The sequence below is a fragment of the Xenopus tropicalis genome, chromosome 9 (genome assembly GCF_000004195.4).
Source record: "Xenopus tropicalis strain Nigerian chromosome 9, UCB_Xtro_10.0, whole genome shotgun sequence".
In the NCBI taxonomy this organism is placed as follows: Eukaryota; Metazoa; Chordata; class Amphibia; order Anura; family Pipidae; genus Xenopus; species Xenopus tropicalis.
The window spans coordinates 88,059,118-88,083,509 of record NC_030685.2 but is presented as its reverse complement, the minus strand read 5'-3'; the positions used below and the strand labels follow the sequence as shown (position 1 = coordinate 88,083,509).

The 24,392-nt window shown below is 52.9% G+C and overlaps 1 protein-coding gene across 4 annotated transcripts in view; it reads right to left on the bottom strand.

Moving 5' to 3' along the window:
- Window positions 1-810: 810 nt before the first annotated feature.
- The window catches only part of ptpn4 (protein tyrosine phosphatase, non-receptor type 4 (megakaryocyte)), a 48,873-nt gene continuing 25,291 nt past the window's right edge, over window positions 811-24,392 (bottom strand). For all 4 annotated transcript variants that reach the window (XM_031892803.1, XM_031892801.1, XM_031892802.1 and 1 more), the window contains 17 exons: window positions 23,614-23,677; window positions 22,709-22,881; window positions 20,959-21,027; window positions 15,561-15,695; window positions 14,065-14,223; window positions 12,158-12,317; window positions 11,852-11,935; window positions 11,536-11,592; window positions 11,130-11,286; window positions 9,948-10,114; window positions 8,369-8,459; window positions 7,260-7,321; window positions 6,533-6,679; window positions 5,383-5,511; window positions 3,687-3,835; window positions 1,472-1,607; window positions 811-1,376 (listed from right to left, as the gene is read on the bottom strand). In XM_031892803.1, coding sequence (XP_031748663.1) covers window positions 1,290-1,376; window positions 1,472-1,607; window positions 3,687-3,835; window positions 5,383-5,511; window positions 6,533-6,679; window positions 7,260-7,321; window positions 8,369-8,459; window positions 9,948-10,114; window positions 11,130-11,286; window positions 11,536-11,592; window positions 11,852-11,935; window positions 12,158-12,317; window positions 14,065-14,223; window positions 15,561-15,695; window positions 20,959-21,027; window positions 22,709-22,881; window positions 23,614-23,677 — 2,026 coding nt within the window. In that variant the 3' untranslated portion in view covers window positions 811-1,289. The remainder of the gene's footprint in view (window positions 1,377-1,471; window positions 1,608-3,686; window positions 3,836-5,382; window positions 5,512-6,532; window positions 6,680-7,259; window positions 7,322-8,368; window positions 8,460-9,947; window positions 10,115-11,129; window positions 11,287-11,535; window positions 11,593-11,851; window positions 11,936-12,157; window positions 12,318-14,064; window positions 14,224-15,560; window positions 15,696-20,958; window positions 21,028-22,708; window positions 22,882-23,613; window positions 23,678-24,392) is intronic.

Genomic DNA, 24,392 nt, shown 5'->3' with positions numbered 1-24,392 from the left:
AAGTTCCGCTGCTGTTCCGTCCGCGTTTGGGTCGGAGCTCCAGGGCCTGAGGGAAGCGATTCTAAGCCTGGGCACAAGGCAATGGAACAAAGAGGCAACCCCTGTGGGATGGACTAGACGGACGGAACCAGTACCTTCTCAGACATAGACAAAGCACACAGCCAACCTTTCTGCTATCGGTACCGAAGCCTCTGCTCGGGCCACTACTGACCCCATTAACTACTGGGGGGTGGGTTCTAGGTGCTCCTACCAATGAAATACCCCGTCACTGTGCTAGACTAGATGGGGGGTCCATAAGGATCCTACTATGTTACTCAGCCCGATGGGGGGTCCGTAAGGATCCTACTATGTTACTCAGCTCGATGGGGGGTCCGTAAGGATCCTACTATGTTACTCAGCCCGATGGGGGGTCCGTAAGGATCCTACTATGTTACTCAGCCCGATGGGGGGTCCGTAAGGATCCTACTATGTTACTCAGCTCGATGGGGGGTCCGTAAGGATCCTACTTACTCAGCGATGGGGGTAAGGTCCTACTATTACTCAGCCCGATGGGGGGTCCGTAAGGATCCTACTATGTTACTCAGCCCGATGGGGGGTCCGTAAGGATCCTACTATGTTACTCAGCCCGATGGGGGGTCCGTAAGGATCCTACTATGTTACTCAGCCCGATGGGGGGATCACTAATGTAATTAATGCTCGCACCCTATTGGTCAGGTCTCAGATCCGGTTCCAGCTAGAAGCGAACGTTAGAAAGCAGACGGGTCCGAGACCCCAAACCCAACAAATGTACCCCAAAAAAATCACTTGCAGGTAAACAGGCCGCGGCGCTGGTTCCCCAGATAAATATGGCGGCAAAGAGACATGAAGGTTCCACTGCGGCCCCAGGAGAAGGCGGCGTGGGGGGCGGAGTCACTGAATACATAGAAGAGCCGGGAGTCCCATGGGGCTGGTGAAATGTAAATCTGCCCTTGTGGGGGGCCGGGGGGGGTGTCGGTGGCGTCGGAGTCACATAAATAAATTCATTCTCTTTCTCCGAAGCGAAAGCGCGAGAGCAAAAAGTTACAAAAACAAAAATGTTTCCAAGGCGTGAAAAATGTCAAGTTTGTCGATTCTCTTCGTTTGAACGTAAAGTGCAACAGTGCTGAGTCTTCCAAGTCCTCCCAGAACTCTCGGGCCGGTTCTGCCCAGCGGGTCGGCGCTCCGGGGCCCTGAGAGATGCCGTTCCGATCCCTCGGGGGGGGGGGGCGCGAGGCTGCGCTGCTTGTATCCGGATGGCGGCCAGGCCCCCCCTATTCATGAAATGGCGCCTTCCCGGCCGGTACCAGCCCCTCTCTGTACACGCGCAGAATGGCCTCACACACGAATCTGTACTGACTCTGGGGGGGGGGGGAGAGACATTAGTCACGGGGTAACACAACAGGGTGCCACTGCCCCACAACCAATAGGAGATGGCAGTGCCAGGGCCACTTACCGGTGTCTGTATCATCATCGCCCTCTGATCTCTCATCGTTCTCACAATGTCCAAGGGGTACACGGCCTGAGCGCACTCCATCAGGCACATAGCTGTCTCCATGGTGATCAACACGCCAGTCCGGCCAATGCCAGCACTGCAAGTCAACAAGGAGTTAAATCTGTTAATTAAAACTAATGTCTTCACCAATAAGCACTCTGGCCCAGTAACCCAGCAACACTGGGAGGGAGTGACCGTGTAACCCCACCCCTCTACCACCTGCACAGGAAGTACCTCCTCCAGATACCCAGGGAACCCCCCGTACCTCCCCCAGATACCCAGGGAACCCCCCGTACCTCCCCCAGATACCCAGGGAACCCCCCGTAACTCCCCCAGATACCCAGGGAACCCCCTGTACCTCCCCCAGATACCCAGGGAACCCCCTGTACCTCCCCCAGATACCCAGGGAACCCCCTGTAACTCCTCCAGATACCCAGGGAACCCCCTGTAACTCCCCAGATACCCAGGGAACCCCCTGTAACTCCCCCAGATACCCAGGGAACCCCCTGTAACTCCCCAGATACCCAGGGAACCCCCTGTAACTCCCCAGATACCCAGGGAACCCCCTGTAACTCCCCAGATACCCAGGGAACCCCCTGTAACTCCCCAGATACCCAGGGAACCCGCTGTACCCCCCCCCCCAGATACCCAGGGAACCCCCTGTACCCCCCAGATACCCAGGGAACCTCCTGTACCTCCCCCAGATACCCAGGGAACCCCCTGTACCTCCCCCAGATACCCAGGGAACCCGCTGTACCTCCCCCAGATACCCAGGGAACCCCCTGTACCTCCCCCAGATACCCAGGGAACCCCCTGTACCTCCTCCAGATACCCAGAGAACCCCCTGTACCTCCCACAAATACCCAGGGAACCCCCTGTACCTCCCCCAGATAACCAGGGAACCCCCTGTACCTCCCCCAGATACCCAGGGAACCCCCTGTACCTCCCCCAGATACCCAGGGAACCCCCTGTACCTCCCCAGATACCCAGGGAACCCCCTGTACCTCCCCCAGATACCCAGGGAACCCCCTGTAACTCCCCAGATACCCAGGGAACCCCCTGTAACTCCCCAGATACGCAGGGAACCCGCTGTACCCCCCCCAGATATCCAGGGAACCCCCTGTACCTCCCCCAGATACCCAAGGAACCCCCTGTAACTCCCCAGATACCCAGGGAACCCCCTGTAACTCCCCAGATACCCAGGGAACCCGCTGTACCCCCCCCAGATACCCAGGGAACCCCCTGTACCTCCCACAAATACCCAGGGAACCCCCTGTACCTCCCCCAGATAACCAGGGAACCCCCTGTACCTCCCCCAGATACCCAGGGAACCCCCTGTACCTCCCCCAGATACCCAGGGAACCCCCTGTACCTCCCCCAGATACCCAGGGAACCCCCTGTACCTCCCCCAGATACCCAGGGAACCCCTGTACCTCCCCCAGATACCCAGGGAACCCCCTGTACCTCCCCCAGATACCCAGGGAACCCCCTGTACCTCCCCAGATACCCAGGGAACCCCCTGTACCTCCCCAGATACCCAGGGAACCCACTGTACCTCCCCCAGATACCCAGGGAACCCCCTGTACCTCCCCCAGATACCCAGGGAACCCCCTGTAACTCCCCAGATACCCAGGGAACCCCCTGTAACTCCCCAGATACGCAAGGAACCCGCTGTACCCCCCCCCCAGATACCCAGGGAACCCCCTGTACCCCCCAGATACCCAGGGAACCTCCTGTACCTCCCCCAGATACCCAGGGAACCCCCTGTACCTCCCCCAGATACCCAGGGAACCCGCTGTACCTCCCCCAGATACCCAGGGAACCCGCTGTACCTCCCCCAGATACCCAGGGAACCTCCTGTACCTACTGCACTGGGAGATAATGACCACGTAACCCCGCCCCTTTCCCATTCTACCTACAGTAATAAAGGAGGGGCCTATACAGCAGCCCCTCATCTCACAGCCCATACAACACGTACAGCACAGGGGGCTAAATATTCACATACAATTGCACCGGCACCGTGGAACAGTTTCATGTTTAGCCACCAGGGGGCACTCACTTCCCACCACATCTATAAGGTTTCCTTATGCTCATGGTCGGTGAGTGGCAGCAAGGGGCAGTAGGTGCTGGGAAATGTAGTCCCATACCGGTTGGGCTATAAACCAGCGGCCAATACCTGCAGTGCACCACCACCGGCTCATCATGGTGACTCCTCCTCTGGCGCACAAGGGACACGAAGTCCAAAAAGTCACTAGAATCATCAGGAACCCCGTGGTCGGGCCACGCCGTGTATTGGATCTGGGTCAGGGGGCGGCTTTCATTACTCTGCAGAGAGAGGAGAAAGAACAATTGTTTTACACTATTAAACTACAACTCAGAGGGCAGATATTGGGCCTCCTTTATTCATACAGAACCTGCCCAGGGGAGCTAGAACTGAATTGGGATTATTTGGCCTGGGCTGCTCTCTTTCCCATGGCCAGGGGGGTGAGGGGATTGGATTCACTTACCCAGGGGGAGGTTCCTGCCTGACCATGGGAAAGAGAGCAGCCCAGGAGCAGGAAGTACAGAGAATCAGAGCTCTGTACCTGGGTAAGTACTGGGGGGAGATTGGATTCACTTACCCAGGGGGAGGTTCCTGCCTGACCATGGGAAAGAGAGCAGCCCAGGAGCAGGAAGTACAGAGAATCAGAGCTCTGTACCTGGGTAAGTACTGGCGGGAGATTGGATTCACTTACCCAGGGGGAGGTTCCTGCCTGACCATGGGAAAGAGAGCAGCCCAGGAGCAGGAAGTACAGAGAATCAGAGCTCTGTACCTGGGTAAGTACTGGGGGAGATTGGATTCACTTAGCCAGGGGGGGGTCCTGCCTGACCATGGGAAAGAGAGCAGCCCAGGAGCAGGAAGTACAGAGAATCAGAGCTCTGTACCTGGGTAAGTACTGGGGGGAGATTGGATTCACTTAGCCAGGGGGGGGGTCCTGCCTGACCATGAGAAAGAGAGCAGCCCAGGAGCAGGAAGTACAGAGAATCAGAGCTCTGTACCTGGGTAAGTACTGGGGGGAGATTGGATTCACTTAGCCAGGGGGGGGGGGGTCCTGCCTGACCATGGGAAAGAGAGCAGCCCAGGGGCAGGAAGTACAGAGAATCAGAGCTCTGTACCTGGGTAAGTACTGGGGGGGAGATTGGATTCACTTACCCAGGGGGAGGTTCCTGCCTGACCATGGGAAAGAGAGCAGCCCAGGGGCAGGAAGTACAAGAGAATCAGAGCTCTGTACCTGGGTAAGTACTGGGGGGATTGGATTCACTTACCCAGGGGAGGTTCCTGCCTGACCATGGGAAAGAGAGCAGCCCAGGAGCAGGAAGTACAGAGAATCAGAGCTCTGTACCTGGGTAAGTACTGGGGGGGAGATTGGATTCACTTACCCAGGGGGAGGTTCCTGCCTGACCATGGGAAAGAGAGCAGCCCAGGGGCAGGAAGTACAGAGAATCAGAGCTCTGTACCTGGGTAAGTACTGGGGGGATTGGATTCACTTACCCAGGGGGAGGTTCCTGCCTGACCATGGGAAAGAGAGCAGCCCAGGAGCAGGAAGTACAGAGAATCAGAGCTCTGTACCTGGGTAAGTACTGGGGGGAGATTGGATTCACTTACCCAGGGGGAGGTTCCTGCCTGACCATGGGAAAGAGAGCAGCCCAGGAGCAGGAAGTACAGAGAATCAGAGCTCTGTACCTGGGTAAGTACTGGGGGAAGATTGGATTCACTTACCCAGGGGGGGGTTCCTGTCTGACCATGGGAAAGAGAGCAGGCCACGAGTGTTTTGTAATAGGGAAATGCAAATCAATTCAGGTTTAATCAAATTTTAAAAACTGTGCTTTACCTCCAAGTTGGTGAGCGTCATCTCCCGGAAAACATAAGCCGGATTTCCTTTCTCAGAATGGCAGGATATCTGGAACTTCCCAAACTCAGAGCTTCCAGTGGTCTCTGGCCAGTACTGGTGGCACTTTACCTACAGGAACAAGATTTATAATTAAAATTTCTCTTCCATTTTTTCTCTTACTGTGACTGCCCAGAACATTCCTTCTCTGTATATTTGTATTTATACATATGGGTAGGAGGTGCCATAGTGTTTCCCTTAGACAGTACAGTATGGGGGTACAGCTTATTGTGTGCCCAGAACATTCCTTCTCTGTATATTTGTATTTATACATATGGGTAGGGGGTGCCATAGTGTTTCCCTTAGACAGTACCAGTATGGGGGTACAGCTTATTGTGTGCCCAGAACATTCCTTCTCTGTATATTTGTATTTATACATATGGGTAGGGGGTGCCATAGTGTTTCCCTTTAGACAGTACAGTATGGGGGTACAGCTTATTGTGTGCCCAGAACATTCCCTCTCTGTATATTTGTATTTATACATATGGGTAGGAGGTGCCATAGTGTTTCCCTTAGACAGTACAGTATGGGGGTACAGCTTATTGTGTGCCCAGAACATTCCCTCTCTGTATATTTGTATTTATACATATGGGTAGGGGGTGCCATAGTGTTTCCCTTAGACAGTACAGTATGGGGGTACAGCTTATTGTGTGCCCAGAACATTCCTTCTCTGTATATTTGTATTTATACATATGGGTAGGGGGTGCCATAGTGTTCCCTTAGACAGTACAGTATGGGGGTACAGCTTATTGTGTGCCCAGAACACTCCTTCTCTGTATATTTGTATTTATACATATGGGTAGGGGTGCCATAGTGTTTCCCTTAGACAGTACAGTATGGGGGTACAGCTTATTGTGTGCCCAGAACATTCCCTCTCTGTATATTTGTATTTATACATATGGGTAGGAGGTGCCATAGTGTTTCCCTTAGACAGTACAGTATGGGGGTACAGCTTATTGTGTGCCCAGAACATTCCTTCTCTGTATATTTGTATTTATACATATGGGTAGGAGGTGCCATAGTGTTTCCCTTAGACAGTACAGTATGGGGGTAAAGGGGGGGGTGCCTATATACAGTGAGTAATGAAGCTTACCCTTCCCCGTTCCACCTGGGTAGTGAGCATTACCACCATGGCTGAGCCTTGTTCCCAGGTCATTTGCCAGAAGTCGGGGCAGGTGTTGGGCAGGGGCCCTTGGCACGCAATGTACCGGTTGATGACGCAGGAAGCAGGGATCTCCATCTGTCGGCAGGACATGGGAAGAGAAAGCGAATGAGGGCAAAGTCGCCAATAATCTGAGCGGCAGAAGGAAGGGGGCGCTACACCCCTAATGAGCAGAACAGCCAATAGGAGTAATGGGAATGGCGCAATGTATTCTGCACAAGGAATAGAATCACTGCTTGTTCCGACTCCCTCCGTAACTTACTCTGACTCCCACCCTGACTGCACTGGGAGAGACTGTGACTAAGGCTACGGGTCCCCTCCCCCGGGGGCAGTTTATTTAGCAGAAGTCACGCTTTGCTGCACTGTAGTTTCCCTTTAAGAGACAGAGAGCTGATTGGCCCACGACGTGAGTGCAGAGATATTTATGAGAATTAGGGAGGCGGCTGGAAAATCCTCGCTGTGAGGCGCTAACATGGGGGGAATTAGCCCAACACTGAGCGCTAAGGGGGGATCGTCTGCAAGAACCGACCCAAACCAGCACTGCCCAACCCACTACTGCCCAGTACAGCGGCTAAATGCCAGCACCTAACGGGCGCAGCCTGGAACCGCCATGGACAAATGAGACAGACCCGGGCAGTGCCCACAGCGCCACACTCACATTGATGTAGTTGGCATTAATGTAATCGTCACCGCCGGCTAAAATCACCCGCGTGGCATCGTCTGAAAGTCAAAAGGAAAATGGGGCTTATTAGCATTAATGGCGCCAACCGACAACGCAAACATCACAATGACACAAAGAAAGGTGAGTGCCAACTAAGTGCCTAGTGAGTGCCAAGTGAATGCCAGCTAAGTGCCTAGTGAGTGCCAAGTGAATGCCAGCTAAGTGCCTAGTGAGTGCCAAGTGAATGCCAGCTAAGTGCCTAGTGAGTGCCAGTGAATGCCAGCTAAGTGCCTAGTGAGTGCCAACTAAGTGCCTAGTGAGTGCCAACTAAGTGCCTAGTGAGTGCCAACTAAGTGCCTAGTGAGTGCCAACTAAGTGCCTAGTGAGTGCCAACTAAGTGCCTAGTGAGTGCCAACTAAGTGCCTAGCGAGTGCCAACTAAGTGCCTAGCGAGTGCCAACTAAGTGCCTAGTGAGTGCCAAGTGAGTGCCAGCTCAGTGCCAAGTGAGTGCCAGCTCAGTGCCAAGTGAGTGCCAGCTCAGTGCCAAGTGAGTGCCAGCTCAGTGCCAAGTGAGTGCCAGCTCAGTGCCAAGTGAGTGCCAGCTCAGTGCCAAGTGAGTGCCAGCTCAGTGCCAAGTGAGTGCCAGCTCAGTGCCGAGTGCCAGCTCAGTGCCAAGTGAATGCCAGCTAAGTGCCAAGTGAATGCCAACTAAGTGCCTAGTGAGTGCCAACTAAGTGCCTAGTGAGTGCCAACTAAGTGCCTAGTGAGTGCCAAGTGAATGCCAGCTAAGTGCCTAGTGAGTGCCAACTAAGTGCCTAGTGAGTGCCAACTAAGTGCCTAGTGAGTGCCAAGTGAATGCCAGCTAAGTGCCTAGTGAGTGCCAACTAAGTGCCTAGTGAGTGCCAAGTGAATGCCAGCTAAGTGCCTAGTGAGTGCCACCTCAGTGCCAAGTGAGTGCCACCTCAGTGCCAAGTGAGTGCCAGCTCAGTGCCAATTGAGTGCCAGCTCAGTGCCAATTGAGTGCCAGCTCAGTGCCAAGTGAGGGGGGGGGCAGGACAGGGGAGTTTCCCTTGAGCCCAAGGAGCAGATAAAAGAACAGAACTTACAAGGCGAAATGTCTCGGTATCGGTTTTTGGAAATATTTTGAGGTAATTTGGCACAAGACATGGTCATTCCCGGCTTCTTGCGGTACAATTGCTGCATGGGAGAGAGACAGGGGAATTAGTACCATGTGTCACCCACCTACCTACCTACCCATCCGTATATTCACCTACCCACCTACTCACCCACCTACATACATACTCACCTACCTACTCATCCGCATATTCACCTACCTACCTACTACTCACCCACCTACATACCCCCCTATCTACCCATCTGCATATTCACCTACCTACAGACACAAAGCCTCTTACTCTTAATGGCCAGAATATATCATACATAAATTTTGCATGAATGTTTATTTGCTACCCCTGGGTAAGTGAATGCCCCCCCCCCCCCCCCCCGGTAAGGGAATCCAATCTCCCCCCAGTACTTACCCAGGTACAGAGCTCTGATTCTCTGTACTTCCTGCTCCTGGGCTGCTCTCTTTCCCATGGTCAGACAGGAACCTCCCCCTGGGTAAGTGAATCCAATCTCCCCCCAGTACTTACCCAGGTACAGAGCTCTGATTCTCTGTACTTCCTGCTCCTGGGCTGCTCTCTTTCCCATGGTCAGGCAGGAACCTCCCCCTGGGTAAGTGAATCCAATCTCCCCCCAGTACTTACCCAGGTACAGAGCTCTGATTCTCTGTACTTCCTGCTCCTGGGCTGCTCTCTTTCCCATGGTCAGACAGGAACCTCCCCCTGGGTAAGTGAATCCATTCTCCCCCCAGTACTTACCCACAGAGCTCTGATTCTCTGTACTTCCTGCTCCTGGGCTGCTCTCTTTCCCATGGTCAGACAGGAACCTCCCCCTGGGTAAGTGAATCCAATCTCCCCCCAGTACTTACCCAGGTACAGAACTCTGATTCTCTGTACTTCCTGCTCCTGGGCTGCTCTCTTTCCCATGGTCAGGCAGGAACCTCCCCCTGTGTAAGTGAATCCAATCTCCCCCCAGTACTTACCCAGGTACAGAGCTCTGATTCTCTGTACTTCCTGCTCCTGGGCTGCTCTCTTTCCCATGGTCAGGCAGGAACCTCCCCCTGGGTAAGTGAATCCAATCTCCCCCCAGTACTTACCCAGGTACAGAGCTCTGATTCTCTGTACTTCCTGCTCCTGGGCTGCTCTCTTTCCCATGGTCAGACAGGAACCCCCCCCTGGGTAAGTGAATCCAATCTCCCCCCAGTACTTACCCAGGTACAGAGCTCTGATTCTCTGTACTTCCTGCTCCTGGGCTGCTCTCTTTCCCATGGTCAGGCAGGAACCTCCCCCTGGGTAAGTGAATCCAATCTCCCCCCCCAGTACTTACCCAGGTACAGAGCTCTGATTAAGTACTGGGGTAGATGAACTTGTAACTAATAAACCCAATAGAGGCCGGTACCAATGGTTCTGATCCCAATCACATTAGTGCCAATAAAGGAAAATCTATTGCATTCCCTGATGCAGACGGAATCGCTTCTTGTTGCTACAGACAAGGACGCCGGGTCCCAGCAGGGCCCGTATGGTACCAACATACATATGATACAGAACCGGCAGCAGAACTTACATCAAACTGAGCCAGCACCGTCCCATTGTGAAGTCCTTCCGCCAGTTGGATCATGGATTCCCTCAGAGCATCGTCATCTGAATTAACCCCGTCCATGGGCGTCTTCTCCGGGATGTACTGAAAGTCCGGCTCACTCTCCAGCCTCTCCTCCACTATATCATACACAGCTGGGGGGCAGCACAGTGTTACTGATCCGCTACAACTGTACCCCCCGCTCTGTTCTACATACTTCCCAGGCTGCTCCATTAGCCCCCCTCTATTGTTTAACATAGGACTCCCCCTGTACTAAGCACAATTCAGCAGGAACAGCCCCCTAAGTTTGCCCATAGCCTGTACAGAGAGATACCATAAAACTATGGCACATAGGGATTCCCCTGTACTAAGCACAATTCAGCAGGAACAGCCCCCTAAGTTTGCTCATAGCCTGTACAGAGAGATACCATAAAACTATGGCACATAGGGATTCTCCTGTACTAAGCACAATTCAGCAGGAACAGCCCCCTAAGTTTGCCCATAGCCTGTACAGAGAGATACCATAAAACTATGGCACATAGGGATTCCCCTGTACTAAGCACAATTCAGCAGGAACAGCCCCCTAAGTTTGCCCATAGCCTGTACAGAGAGATACCATAAAACTATGGCACATAGGGATTCCCCTGTACTAAGCACAATTCAGCAGGAACAGCCCCCTAAGTTTGCCCATAGCCTGTACAGAGAGATACCATAAAACTATGGCACATAGGGATTCCCCTGTTCTAAGCACAATTCAGCAGGAACAGCCCCCTAAGTTTGCCCATAGCCTGTACAGAGAGATGCCATAAAACTATGGCACATAGGGATTCCCCTGTTCTAAGCACAATTCAGCAGGAACAGCCCCCTAAGTTTGCTCATAGCCTGTACAGAGAGATACCATAAAACTATGGCACATAGGGATTCCCCTGTACTAAGCACAATTCAGCAGGAACAGCCCCCTAAGTTTGCCCATAGCCTGTACAGAGATACCATAAAACTATGGCACATAGGGATTCCCCTGTACTAAGCACAATTCAGCAGGAACAGCCCCCTAAGTTTGCTCATAGCCTGTACAGAGAGATACCATAAAACTATGGCCCATAGGGATTCCCCTGTACTAAGGCCAATCCCTGGGGGGTCACAGTAAGAGAGTAAGTGGGGGTGTCTCACCGTTGGGGCGCACCAGCAGTACAAGCTCCCGGGAGTGCCTCTCACAACTCGCCTTGATGAACATGACCACCTGATCGTGCGTATGCTCAGAGATGTCTCTCCCGTTGATCAGCACGACTTGATCCCCCTCATTGAGACGCGGGACACAGAGGTCGGCCTGTGAGAAAGAGACAGCACATAGGGAAGTGAGTGTAACAGAAGCAGTGAGACTACGAGCCCTGGGTAAGGCTGATGGCGCACGTGGCCTATGGAGTGCAGCCACGCTTTGTACATCCCAGTAATCAGACTGACGCACAGCATCGCTCACACGTGGGCACCCCTCGTTATGGCCTGAGAGTCAGTATAACGAGCGTATGGATAGAGTGCATGTACTGGGGCACCCCACTTGTGTGATTGGCTGACTCACCGGGGTTCCTGGCGCCACCCTGGAAACAATGACCGGCATCTTCTGGTCTAAACCACCCTTTGGGGGGGAAAGAGAAATAGGAGACAAACCATGAGGAACAGTGGAAGGCAGAATGTACCACAGAGTAGTAGATACAGGGAACAGTGTTCAAGCAGGGGAGGTGGGACTGATACAGTAAAGGGATTGGCTGGATGGGAATATGAGGATGTGCTACTTTACAGAAAGAGGGATAGAGGGAGGAGCCTCCCAGCAAGGTGGGTGGGGCTACTGCCAATAAGGAACTGGGGGGGCAGGACATGGAGCATTTGCCCCTCACCTTCACATTGAAGCCAAATCGGCCATTTTCGTCCGGTCGCATCTTGATCAGCACCAGGTTATCGTGGGGCACGAGCCCATTTGGCTGCAAGAGACGGGAGAGAAGAGTCAGTGGCCCTACGGCCAATGCCAACGGCTGGGTCTGCGGCCAACAAACATGGCGGCCTATCGATGTCCCGCTGGGGGCAAACTGCTCACGATGAACCCGGTGCCTTAAGGCAGGTTGTTTAGGGTGTCAGTATCCAATCACTGCACCCCTAACAAGCCAATAGCAGACACGCGTTCTGATTGGATAAACCCGGCTCACCGTGGTTTTCTCTGGAGACCAATGGGCGTTGAAGGGCTCGTCGATGTGGTTGTCCAGGTCCTGCTGGGAAGGAGACAGGTGAATCTGGTTCTGACTGTTCTTCTTGGACTGCTTGGGCGGCAGTGCCGGGGGGGGCGTGTCCATGGCATTGTCCTGGGTCCTGCGGGCACGACAGTCACTGGTTAGTCCAGTACGGGCTGCGGTCAACTTACTGTTATCTAATTACGTGCAACGCGTGACTCCACCCACTGCACTTCATCTACATGTGTGGGAGCTGCCATATTGCTCCTCCCCCCCAGAAACCTTCATGTACAGAAAGTGCATTGATAAGGAGCCAATTAGACGCGCAGTGCTGCCCGGCTGCTGTAATTAATGCTAACGACCTTGTTTACCAAACATAAAAGTAAACAAATGCAAAGGATTCTGGGGCTGGTTCTGGTGTGAGGTCCGTAACGCCGGTACAAAGGCTCGGCGCCGCCCCCGGAATACTGTATTGTGGGAACTGACGGGGGAAGTGGCCTCGGAACATCGGCGCTTTATGTTTGCTCGGCAAGCTGGCAATCCCCCCCCCCGGGGGCGCCGCGGGCAATTAACATGATAATAAATCCCTGCGCGCAGACAGTCGCCCTTTGTGCCCGGAGACTTGGCCTGGGCGCCCAACATTAATTCCTTTCTATAACGAGGAGGCTGAAGCCCGGGACCTACTAACGACCTCACTAATTAAAGGAAAAACCCAATATGCAAACACAATATAAAGCTCCACCCACAGGACGGGACAATTTCCCCTTTAATCATTGTCCAGAGTTTTAATAAATTGTACTCTGGCTGTCCTACAGTCCCCAGGGCCCCCCTGCCATCCCAGTGAGGTCCCGGTGAGGTGGGTTATGGGTAATGGCACTATGAGGCCCCAGGGTCCCCCTGCCATCCCAGTGAGGTCCCGGTGAGGTGGGTTATGGGTAATGGCACTATGAGGCCCCAGGGTCCCCCTGCCATCCAGTGAGGTCCGTGAGGTGAGTTATGGGTAATGGCACTATGAGGCCCCAGGGTCCCCCTGCCATCCCAGTGAGGTCCCGGTGAGGTGGGTTATGGGTAATGGCACTATGAGGCCCCAGGGCCCCCCTGCCATCCCAGTGAGGTCCCGGTGAGGTGGGTTATGGGTAATGGCACTATGAGGCCCCAGGGCCCCCCTGCCATCCCAGTGAGGTCCCGGTGAGGTGGGTTATGGGTAATGGCACTATGAGGCCCCAGGGCCCCCCTGCCATCCCAGTGAGGTCCCGGTGAGGTGGGTTATGGGTAATGGCACTATGAGGCCCCAGGGCCCCCCTGCCATTCCAGTAAGGTCCCGGTGAGGTGGGTTATGGGTAATGGCACTATGAGGCCCCAGGGCCCCCCTGCCATCCCAGTGAGGTCCCAGTGAGGTGGGTTATGGGTAATGGCACTATGAGGCCCCAGGGCCCCCCTGCCATTCCAGTAAGGTCCCGGTGAGGTGGGTTATGGGTAATGGCACTATGAGGCCCCAGGGCCCCCCTGCCATGCCAGTAAGGTCCTGGTGAGGTGGGTTATGGGTAATGGCACTATGAGGACCCAGGGTCCCCTGCCATTCCAGTAAGGTCCCGGTGAGGTGGGTTATGGGTAATGGCCCTATGAGGCCCCAGGGCCCCCCTGCCATGCCAGTAAGGTCCTGGTGAGGTGGGTTATGGGTAATGGCACTATGAGGCCCCAGGACCCCCCTGCCATGCCAGTAAGGTCCTGGTGAGGTGGGTTATGGGTAATGGAACTATGACACCAACCTATTGACCAACACTGCATAGAGTGGGTCAACTATAGGGAGGGGTCTCGTGAGAGCGCTCCCTCCAACCAATGAAATTGCGGCCGCACAGTGCAGGGGAGAGGTGGGAGGAGCTTACGGCGGAGAGTCCAGGATGATGCTGTTGGCTTGGGTGGAAGATGGGGAGCGATGGTTGGTGAAAACCTCCCCGGGGGCGGCGTGAATCATACGGTCGACCAGGTGTCCCACCGAGGAGGGGCGAATGCGGCTGCGCTCCTGCGCCAACGAGGAATTCCGACTGAATACGAAAATGACAAAAATAGAAATTGGTAAAACATCTGACTTGTTTCCACCTCACCCCCCCATCTCTGGCCTTTAGACTGATCCCCCCGACCATTACTTTGGGCATCCCCAGTGGCGCTATGCAGTTACAGCAGGAAACTGTACCCCTGGAACTATAGCTGTTACCCCAATGTTTCTATATATCTGTAACCTTGTTATGGGCTAAGGGGGCCCAGCCTGAAGGCCAGTTAGGGGGGGATTTGGGGTGAGTGCTTATTTGTGCCCTGGGTACCCCTGGAACTATAGCGGGGTGACTGTTACCCCAATGTTTCTATATATCTGTAACCTTGTTATGGGCTAAGGGGGCCCAGCCTGAAGGCCAGTTAGGGGGGGATTTGGGGTGCTTATTTGTGCCCTGGGTACCCCTGGAACTATAGCGGGGTGACTGTTACCCCAATGTTTCTATATATCTGTAACCTTGTTATGGGCTAAGGGGCCCAGCCTGAAGGCCAGTTAGGGGGGATTTGGGGTGAGTGCTTATTTGTGCCCTGGGTACCCCTGGAACTATAGCGGGGTGACTGTTACCCCAATGTTTCTATATATCTGTAACCTTGTTATGGGCTAAGGGAGCCCAGCCTGAAGGCCAGTTAGGGGGGGATTTGGGGTGAGTGCTTATTTGTGCCCTGGGTACCCCTGGAACTATAGCGGGGTGACAGTTACCCCAATGTTTCTATATATCTGTAACCTTGTTATGGGCTAAGGGAGCCCAGCCTGAAGGCCAGTTAGGGGGGGATTTGGGGTGAGTGCTTATTTGTGCCCTGGGTACCCCTGGAACTATAGCGGGGTGACTGTTACCCCAATGTTTCTATATATCTGTAACCTTGTTATGGGCTAAGGGGGCCCAGCCTGAAGGCCAGTTAGGGGGGGATTTGGGGTGAGTGCTTATTTGTGCCCTGGGTACCCCTGGAACTATAGCGGGGTGACTGTTACCCCAATGTTTCTATATATCTGTAACCTTGTTATGGGCTAAGGGGGCCCAGCCTGAAGGCCAGTTAGGGGGGGATTTGGGGTGAGTGCTTATTTGTGCCCTGGATACCCCTGGAACTATAGTGGGGGGGCTGTAGATAAAGCAGTATATTACCCAGCCTGCACATATCTGGGAAATGATTAGGAGGTATTACTTCCCCTTACTCAGGCGGGGCACAGTCTCGGCACAGGATATATATATATATATATATATATACACACACACGGAGTGCTGCCTCTTTTAGACCAAATTAAGGGAAGTGTCTCAGTCTCGGCCAACACAGCAGTCTATGCGGCATTGATACAAAGCTGTAAACAGTTACTTACTGATTTGGGGTCCCTGGGGGGGAGCGGGAGGGCAGGCTCTGGGTCTCCAGTCTGTCATTAGACAGAGAACTTCTACTCACAACCTCCCAGTCCATCTCGCTGACCAACTTCCTGGCTAATGGTTTGCTTGGGGACCTAGAGAATAAAAGTACAGACTGATGAGACTGATGTGTCCCAGATTCTTGCCCCTAGATCTGCAGCAGAACTACATTTCCCAGCATTCCCGGCGCAGTAACAAGCAGCAGAGCCCTGATCCCGACAATTCTCTTGGCTTTTGTACTATGCTCTGTTGTGAGGGCCCAGGATCCGAGGGCCACAGAATAAAACAATTCAAGCCCAAATCTACCCCAAGGAAGTGGCGCTGTTCTCCTGGGCTAACACTCTATAGAAATGAGGAATAATTTAGAACAGCCACATTGAAACCTAAAGAAACTTTGCTTTTATTTCGAGGTTTCACACAATCCCCCCACTGCTACTATAGGCACCATCTCTCCCTACTATACCTGCTATCCCACAGCCCCAGTCCCTTCCCAGAGGCTATTATCCCCCCACTGTTACTATAGGCACCATCTCTCCCTACTATACCTGCTATCCCACAGCCCCAGTCCCTTCCCAGAGGCTATTATCCCCCCACTGCTACTATAGGCACCATCTCTCCCTACTATACCTGCTATCCCACAGCCCAGTCCCTTCCCAGAGGCTATTATCCCCCCACTGCTACTATAGGCACCATCTCTCCCTACTATACCTGCTATCCCACAGCCCCAGTCCCTTCCCAGAGGCTATTATCCCCCCACTGCTACTATAGGCACCATCTCTCCCTACTATACCTGCTATCCCACAGCCCCAGTCCCTTCCAGAGGCTATTATCCCCCACTGCTTACTATAGGCACCATCTCTCCCTACTATACCTGCTATCCCACAGCCCCAGTCCTTCCCAGAGGCTATTATCCCCCACTGCTACTATAGGCACCATCTCTCCCTACTATACCTGCTATCCCACAGCCCCAGTCCCTTCCCAGAGGCTATTATCCCCCCACTGCTACTATAGGCCACCATCTCTCCCTACTATACCTGCTATCCCACAGCCCCAGTCCCTTCCCAGAGGCTATTATCCCCCCACTGCTACTATAGGCACCATCTCTCCCTACTATACCTGCTATCCCACAGCCCCAGTCCCTTCCCAGAGGCTATTATCCCCCCACTGCTACTATAGGCACCATCTCTCCCTACTATACCTGCTATCCCACAGCCCCAGTCCCTTCCCAGAGGCTATTATCCCCCACTGCTACTATAGGCACCATCTCTCCCTACTATACCTGCTATCCCACAGCCCCAGTCCCTTCCCAGAGGCTATTATCCCCCCACTGCTACTATAGGCACCATCTCTCCCTACTATACCTGCTATCCCACAGCCCCAGTCCCTTCCCAGAGGCTATTATCCCCCCACTGCTACTATAGGCACCATCTCTCCCTACTATACCTGCTATCCCACAGCCCCAGTCCCTTCCCAGAGGCTATTATCCCCCCACTGCTACTATAGGCACCATCTCTCCCTACTATACCTGCTATCCCACAGCCCAGTTCCCTTCCCAGAGGCTATTATCCCCCACTGCTACTATAGGCACCATCTCTCCCATACCTGCTATCCCACAGCCCCTCCCCTTCCCAGAGGCTATTATCCCCCCACTGCTACTATAGGCACCATTCTCTCCCTTACTATACCTGCTATCCCACAGCCCCAGTCCCTTCCCAGAGGCTATTATCCCCCCACTGCTACTATAGGCACCATCTCTCCCTACTATACCTGCTATCCCACAGCCCCAGTCCCTTCCCAGAGGCTATTATCCCCCCACTGCTACTATAGGCACCATCTCTCCCTACTATACCTGCTATCCCACAGCCCCCAGAGGCTATTATACCCCCACTGCTACTATAGGCCCTGTCTCTCCCTACTATAGGGCAGGTTTATTATCCCCAATGATAGAGGTTCTGCTTGCACATTTACAGTGGTGCATTTCGGATAGTTTCAGTACCGTTACTGGGCCAAACTGATGTACAATATGGATCACATGATGGCTCCTGTTGGCCCGCCCCCACCCCAAAGCATTATGTTCTCCAGTGAGGGGCAAATGGTTCATCTTTGCCTCTTGGCTGGAAAAACTCACCTTCCAGACTCAGTGTGAAGGGAAAATGCAATTGGTCCCCATGACAGGCACGACTTTCAGCACCGCTGCGCAACAGCAGGCCTGTGTGAGTCCAATACACAGAGTGACGCCCGGGGGTGCCACCCACCCTCTCACTTCCTGTCAACTTAGCTCGGCGCTCACCACAGAGCTCAATGCGACTTCCCAGGAACCTTAACCACTTGGCTGCTGCCGCGGTGAGAGAAGAGTTAATAGGCTCGGGCAGCTCTGCGTTCCATTATGGCCCCCCCAGTGGCACAGGGATCCCTACAGAAAGGGCAGTAAATTGCACAAGTACCAGGGGCACCCGAAGGGCACCCATTGTGGTAAATCAAACGACGATATGGTGACAAGGGGACACTCCCCAAACTGGCACAACCTGATCCATATCAGCGTGGCTTCCAGTCCAGAGATCTGGGCACCTTGGCCACTGTAGAAGGAACTGATGAAAAAGAATTGATGGCATATGTGCCCTTTAATCAAAGCACAAGCCAAGCACGGTTTATAACACAGAGACCTCAGAATCCAGGAAGGCGCTAGAGCCAAACCCAAAAGTACCAGTGGTTCTGATGTGGCCGTAGCCCAAACTCCCTGCCAAGCAAACATGGTGTTCTGGGCTCCCTGGTAGGGGCTATAGCTCACACACAGGCAGGGGTAATCCTGCTATAACAACAATAGTATTATATTTCATTCTGCAGGGCTTTGCACACAGCACTGAAACATTCCCATCAGCCCCTGCACCAGAGAAGCTTACAATCTGATTCGATGCAGATGACACATACATTAAGTGCATTCTGTTACCTCGGTGTTACTGGCCCTTTAAGTCCTGTCCGTGGCAGAGCAGTTAAAGTCTGTCCCTATGGGTCAGCACTCATTATTAACCCCCTACTAGCAATAACCCTGTGTCTCAGGGGCCCCGGGGGGGGGGGGGCAGCACTCATTATTACCCCCCCTACTTGCAATAGCGCTGTGTCTCAGGGGCCCCGGGGGGGCAGCACTCATTATTACCCCCCCTACTTGCAATAGCCCTGTGTCTCAGGGGCCAGCACTCATTATTACCCCCCCTACTTGCAATAGCCCTGTGTCTCAGGGGCCCCGGGGGGGGGCAGCACTCATTATTACCCCCCCTACTTGCAATAGCGCTGTGTCTCAGGGGCCCCGGGGGGGCAGCACTCATTATTACCCCCCCTACTTGCAATAGCCCTGTGTCTCAGGGGCCAGCACTCATTATTACCCCCCCTACTTGCAATAGCCCTGTGTCTCAGGGGCCCCCGGGGGGCAGTATTCATTATTACCCCCCTACTAGCAATAGCCCTGTGTCTCAGGGGCCCCAGGGGGCAGTATTCATTATTACCCCCCTACTAGCAATAACCCTGTGTCTCAGGGGCCCCCAGGGGGCAGTATTCATTATTACCCCCCTACTAGCAATAACCCTGTGTCTCAGGGGCCCCAGGGGGCAGTATTCATTATTACCCCCCTACTAGCAATAACCCTGTGTCTCAGGGGCCCCAGGGGCAGTATTCATTTACCCCCTTAGCATAGCCCTGTCTCAGGGCCCGGGGGCAGTTCATTATTACCCTCCTACTAGCAATAGCCCTGTGTCTCAGGGGCCCCCAGGGGGCAGTATTCATTATTACCCCCCTACTAGCAATAGCCCTGTGTCTCAGGGGCCCCCGGGGGGCAGTATTCATTATTACCCTCCTACTAGCAATAACCCTGTGTCTCAGGGGCCCCGGGGGGGCAGCACTCATTAATACCAGAGCAGTACTGTGCCTTAGGGGCCTCACGTGTTTGCCCTCATTAAGTTGCCCCCCCCAGTTGTACTACAGAATGTGTGCGTGGTAACAACCAACCATTCACATGTAGGACTGGTACAGAAGAGCTTATAATGGGCCGGGTTCGGCAGTGCGTGAAACTGTACATAAAATTGCTTTTATTTAAAGCTGTGAGTGTGGGGCACAAACACAGAGGATAAGAGCAATAAGAGCACTGAATGTTCAGCCAGTGAGACCAGTCTGTAGCCAATCAGAGCACTGGAATCTTTAAATGAACTTGAGGCCAATCAAAGCATCAGAGCTGTCACATGAACCTTACCTACTCCTGTAGCCAATCAGAGCATAAGAAACTTCAGAGGGCTAGCTATATCCGATCAGGGGGTTAGAACCTGTAGCCAATCACAGAAAGTAAGAACCTTCAAAGGGCTATACCAAGCTGTAGCCAGTCACAAGGCTGGAACCAAGCTGTAGCCTATCAGAGGGCTAGAACTAAGCTGCAGCCAATCATAGGACAGGAACCAAGCTATATCGATTTGCTACAGAACCAAGCTGTAGCAAATTAGAGGGCTAGAACCAAGCTGTAGCCAATCAGAGGGCTAGAACCAAGCTGTAGCCAATCAGAGGGCTAAAACCAAGCTGTAGCCAATCAGAGGGCTAGAACCAAGCTGTAGCCAATCAGAGGGCTAGAACCAAGCTGTAGCCAATCAGAGGGCTAGAACCAAGCTGTAGCCAGCCTTCCCAATAACTTTTTCTGTAGCCAACCAGAACCAACCTGTATCCAGAGCCCATAAGAGTGCTAGCCACTGACACAGTGACACAATGCACCCTAATTCTGAGTACCCCCCCAAATATCTTGCCTGTGGGACCGATACACAGACGGATGTGTTTGTTAAACATGAGAGGCGGCTGTGGGTTTTCGTTACAGAACTGCCATGTGACACCGCCTGACAGCAACACCACAAATATCCATGCATGGTGCCCCCAGCTTTATATAACAAGGAGATTGTGAGTCGTGCACCAACAGTGCAGCCTCGGCACCCACGTGCCTCCATCTTCTCTTTAACATTGTAATATTCCCAATAGCCCCCCCCCCCCCCCCAGACAGGCTCTGCTCGCTGCTATCAGCCATATGATCCCTTTAATGTTACATGCCCCGTGCCAGGGAGGGGCTGTGTGCCAAGCAGCAATTACCCAGCCTGCCCACGTGTCTCTGGGCGCGAGTATTGCATTACACAGAGCTCTGTGCCACGGGCGGCTAAAGACCACGTACACACTGCCATTTGTGCAACCATAAGTGCCAGGTTGCAGCGCCGGCTCCTTTTTATAGCACTTTAATAGGGAAGAGGCAAGGGGAAGTAAAACCAGCCGTCTGTCAGCGAGACGCTAGAGCCCACCGCTTGCCTTTCCTTCCCCAATGGCGCTCGGCTCTGTACGTACCTGGCAAACACCCGGTCTTTATTGGCCTTCTCCTTCCCATACTGCACAGACTGCACTTCTGTCCGGCCGCTGGAACACAAACGGAAAGCCTTGTTAATGAGCTCACTAACGAGCTTGCGTTTAACGGGATAGAGAGAACTTTTAGTAATATTCTGCAATTGGTCTTCTTTTATTTGTAGTTTCTTTAATTATTTCCATAATTGTTCAGCAGCTCTCCCATTGGAAGCTAAAACAGCCATCTGGTTGCTAGGGGCCAAATTACCTTAGCAACCAGGCAGTGGTTTGAACAAGAGACGGGTATATGAATAGGGGAGGGGCTGAATAGAAAAAAAACAGTAATACAAAAGTAACAATAACAATAAAACTGGAGCCTCACAGAGCAATAGGGTTTGGCTGCCGGGGTCAGTGACCCCCATTTGAAAGCTGCAAAGAGTCAGAAGAAGAAGGGAAATAATTAACAAACTATAAGAAATAAATAATGAAGACCAATTGAAAAGTTGCCTAGGATTGGGCATTCTTTAACAAAAGTTAAATCAATGGTGAACCACCCCTTTATTTTTAATTTTTATTTTCTAATAAATATGAGTGACCCAAAGCCCCGCTGGAAACACTTAATGGTTACTTTTTGGTGTTACTTGTCCTTTAATGGGGGGCTCCTGCTGCTGCTTTTGGGGGGGGGGGGTAAGGACAGACTGAGAAAGTAGTCTGCTTTCTAAGTACCCAGCGTGCAGATGATCCAGCTGAATCCCACAACCAGCCCGGGAGCCAAGATCCGCCCCAGACAATTTTTAGAAACGGGGCGACTGCCAGAACACTTGGGCCTGTCAGCTAAGGCTGAAATATTAGCCGGAGTTATGAATGGACGGGGGGCGGCGGCCATGGAAAGGGAGCAGGACCATCACAGAGAGGCGCAGCCCCCACCTGTAACTCCCCCCTCCAGCGCAACAAGCTACAAAGGCTTCCGACTGTCACGGGGCCCAGGAGCCACAGCCTCAAGCTAAATATAAACCTACTGGCCAATCGCTGGCCTCGTATTATTCACTACTCAAAAAGTTAAAAACCTGGCCTGGGGGCTCATCTACTAACACTGAGCAAAGCCGATTGGCTGCTAGGGGTCACGGCACTGAGGCTACATTTCCCAGTATTCGCAAAAGACCTACAGTGTCCCTAGCAACCAGGTACTTGTTGGAGTGCCAGAATGATATAGGTATATTGCTAGGGTCTTGGGAACCCCTTTAGTGCAGATTAGGAATGCACCAAATCCACCATTTTGCGATTCGGCCGAGTACCAAACCACAAAAGGGTTAAACCGAACTGCACACATAGCGAAAACGTTTCAACCTCCATGCAATGAAAAGTCACATTCGGATTTGGTTCATCCCAGCACTTGGATTCAGCCAAATCCAAATACTGCCGAAAAAGCCCGAATCGTGAACAGACTACTGTACAGACATATGGTTGCTAGGGTGACCAAACTTCTTGGAAACCCCTTTGAGTGTAGAGTAGGGATGCACCAAACCCTGAATAATTCATGAAATATTCGGTCAATTCCCGAAGCAAATTCCGGATTCGGTGCATCCCTAGTGCAGAGCTCCCTGGATAGACTGTAGCGCCGATTCTTCCCATGAAATAATGATTAATGATTGGGCAGGTTCCCATGAGGGGGTGTGGCTCCCGTGCTGGGGTATCAGTGCACATGTGACCGGTGTGTGTAACAAGCCAATGGGATGACTGGGATCCAAGCACGTACCAATATCGGAACTTGGAACCCAATGTAAAATAGTGCGCAAAGAAGTTCTTCTGGGGCGGAAGAGGCGAGTCGAGACGGAAGAAGGTGTGATGTTCCACGCACGCTTTCCATAGGTTCTTACAGGCGCGATAATTCACCATATTGAACCCCAATACCGTCTCCCGGTATTCAAGCTGGAAAACAAACAGGGACATGGAATCAGCATGATAACCAGGCAGGGGTGACTTGCCCTTTAATCACAAGCTCCAAACATATTCCTGGGGTCCCCTTAGGCTGTCGGCACATAATGGGGGAGGCACAACTCCCCATCGGCCATACTGGCTATTCCACGTGATTCATGTTCATTCTAGAATTCTAGAAACAATGCAGAATGGGGGTTTGTAAATGGCTAAATACTTGGGCGCAACACGGATACCAAGCGTCGCAGAATGGAAATACTGATCCCCCCAAGCAAAAGGAGATGTCATTGCAGCATCTGGCGCATCTTTGCAGCACTCTGAGATCAGAGCCCCGGGGGGTGCATAAAGCAGACGGAGATGTAGCACAGCAGGGGGGCCACGAGCCAATCCCTGGAAATAAAGGCCTCGCTGTACGGAAATATGTATTTCACTTGCTCCTCCTCCTGATGCACCAGAATGGAGCCTGAGCTACACAGCGCAGTGCGCGGGGGGGGGGGGCACTATTTTATTTCTGTACCAAATACACTGTGCAGGCTGCCCCCCCAGAGGGCAAAGGCAGGGCAGTGTATGGCACAGTCCTGGTTGATTTGCCCTCGGGATCCCCTGGTTCAGTGTTTGCCCCCCCTGCAGCTCTACAGATCTTGTTATGCAGTCAATGGTGCTGGGAGTTGCAGTTCAATGGGGTCTGTAACTGTATCTGCCCCCTGTACCCCCTCTGACACTCACCAACTCTTTCCGCAGCTGAATGAAGAACTGTTTGCACTTAAATGAAATCTTTACAATCTTCAACCTGAAATAGAGAAAATGAAAATCTTAACAAAGAGATAGGAACCCCCCCACCAAATTCTCAGTGTGGGTTATACCAATCGGGGGTCTCCTATCAGGACCCCCCAGAGTCATGCAGGGAAAAACACCAAAGTGGAGATTGGTTGAAAGTGGGTGGGGTTATGGGCAGACCAGGGGTGTGTCTGGGAGTAACTGGGCGGGGCCAAGGCATACAGAGGGCAGGGTCTAAATTGTGCAGATTGCCCCGAGGGGGGCACATGAGATCAGTTGAGTGGCAGTGCCGGGGTATCATGGTTTCCATAAATGAGCCAAATGTAAAAAGTGTCCAAAAACGCCCCAAGCCGCCATGTATAGAAATGAATGGCAACATTGTGACTGCAGGGTGAGTTTGGGGGGGCTGGGGGGAATAAACAATGTACAATATAAATCAATGACAATGACAAAACATTGCTCCAGGCAATTCAATCTTCTTGCACTAACAAAGCATGCTGGGACTTGTAGTTAAAGATCAAACAAACAATGCATCCCAGCTGCCAATCGTTTCCGCCTTCCCCTGCTCAGTGTAAATCCAATACACACTGCCCCCCCCCATAATGATATACACAGGACTTGCCCCACACTCCATTCCTTCCAAATCCCCTTTCACAACACAGATGAGGCCCTTGACCTAATTGTTCAGAGCAGAGACCCCTCTAGGACATGCCCGGCCCCCCCCACCC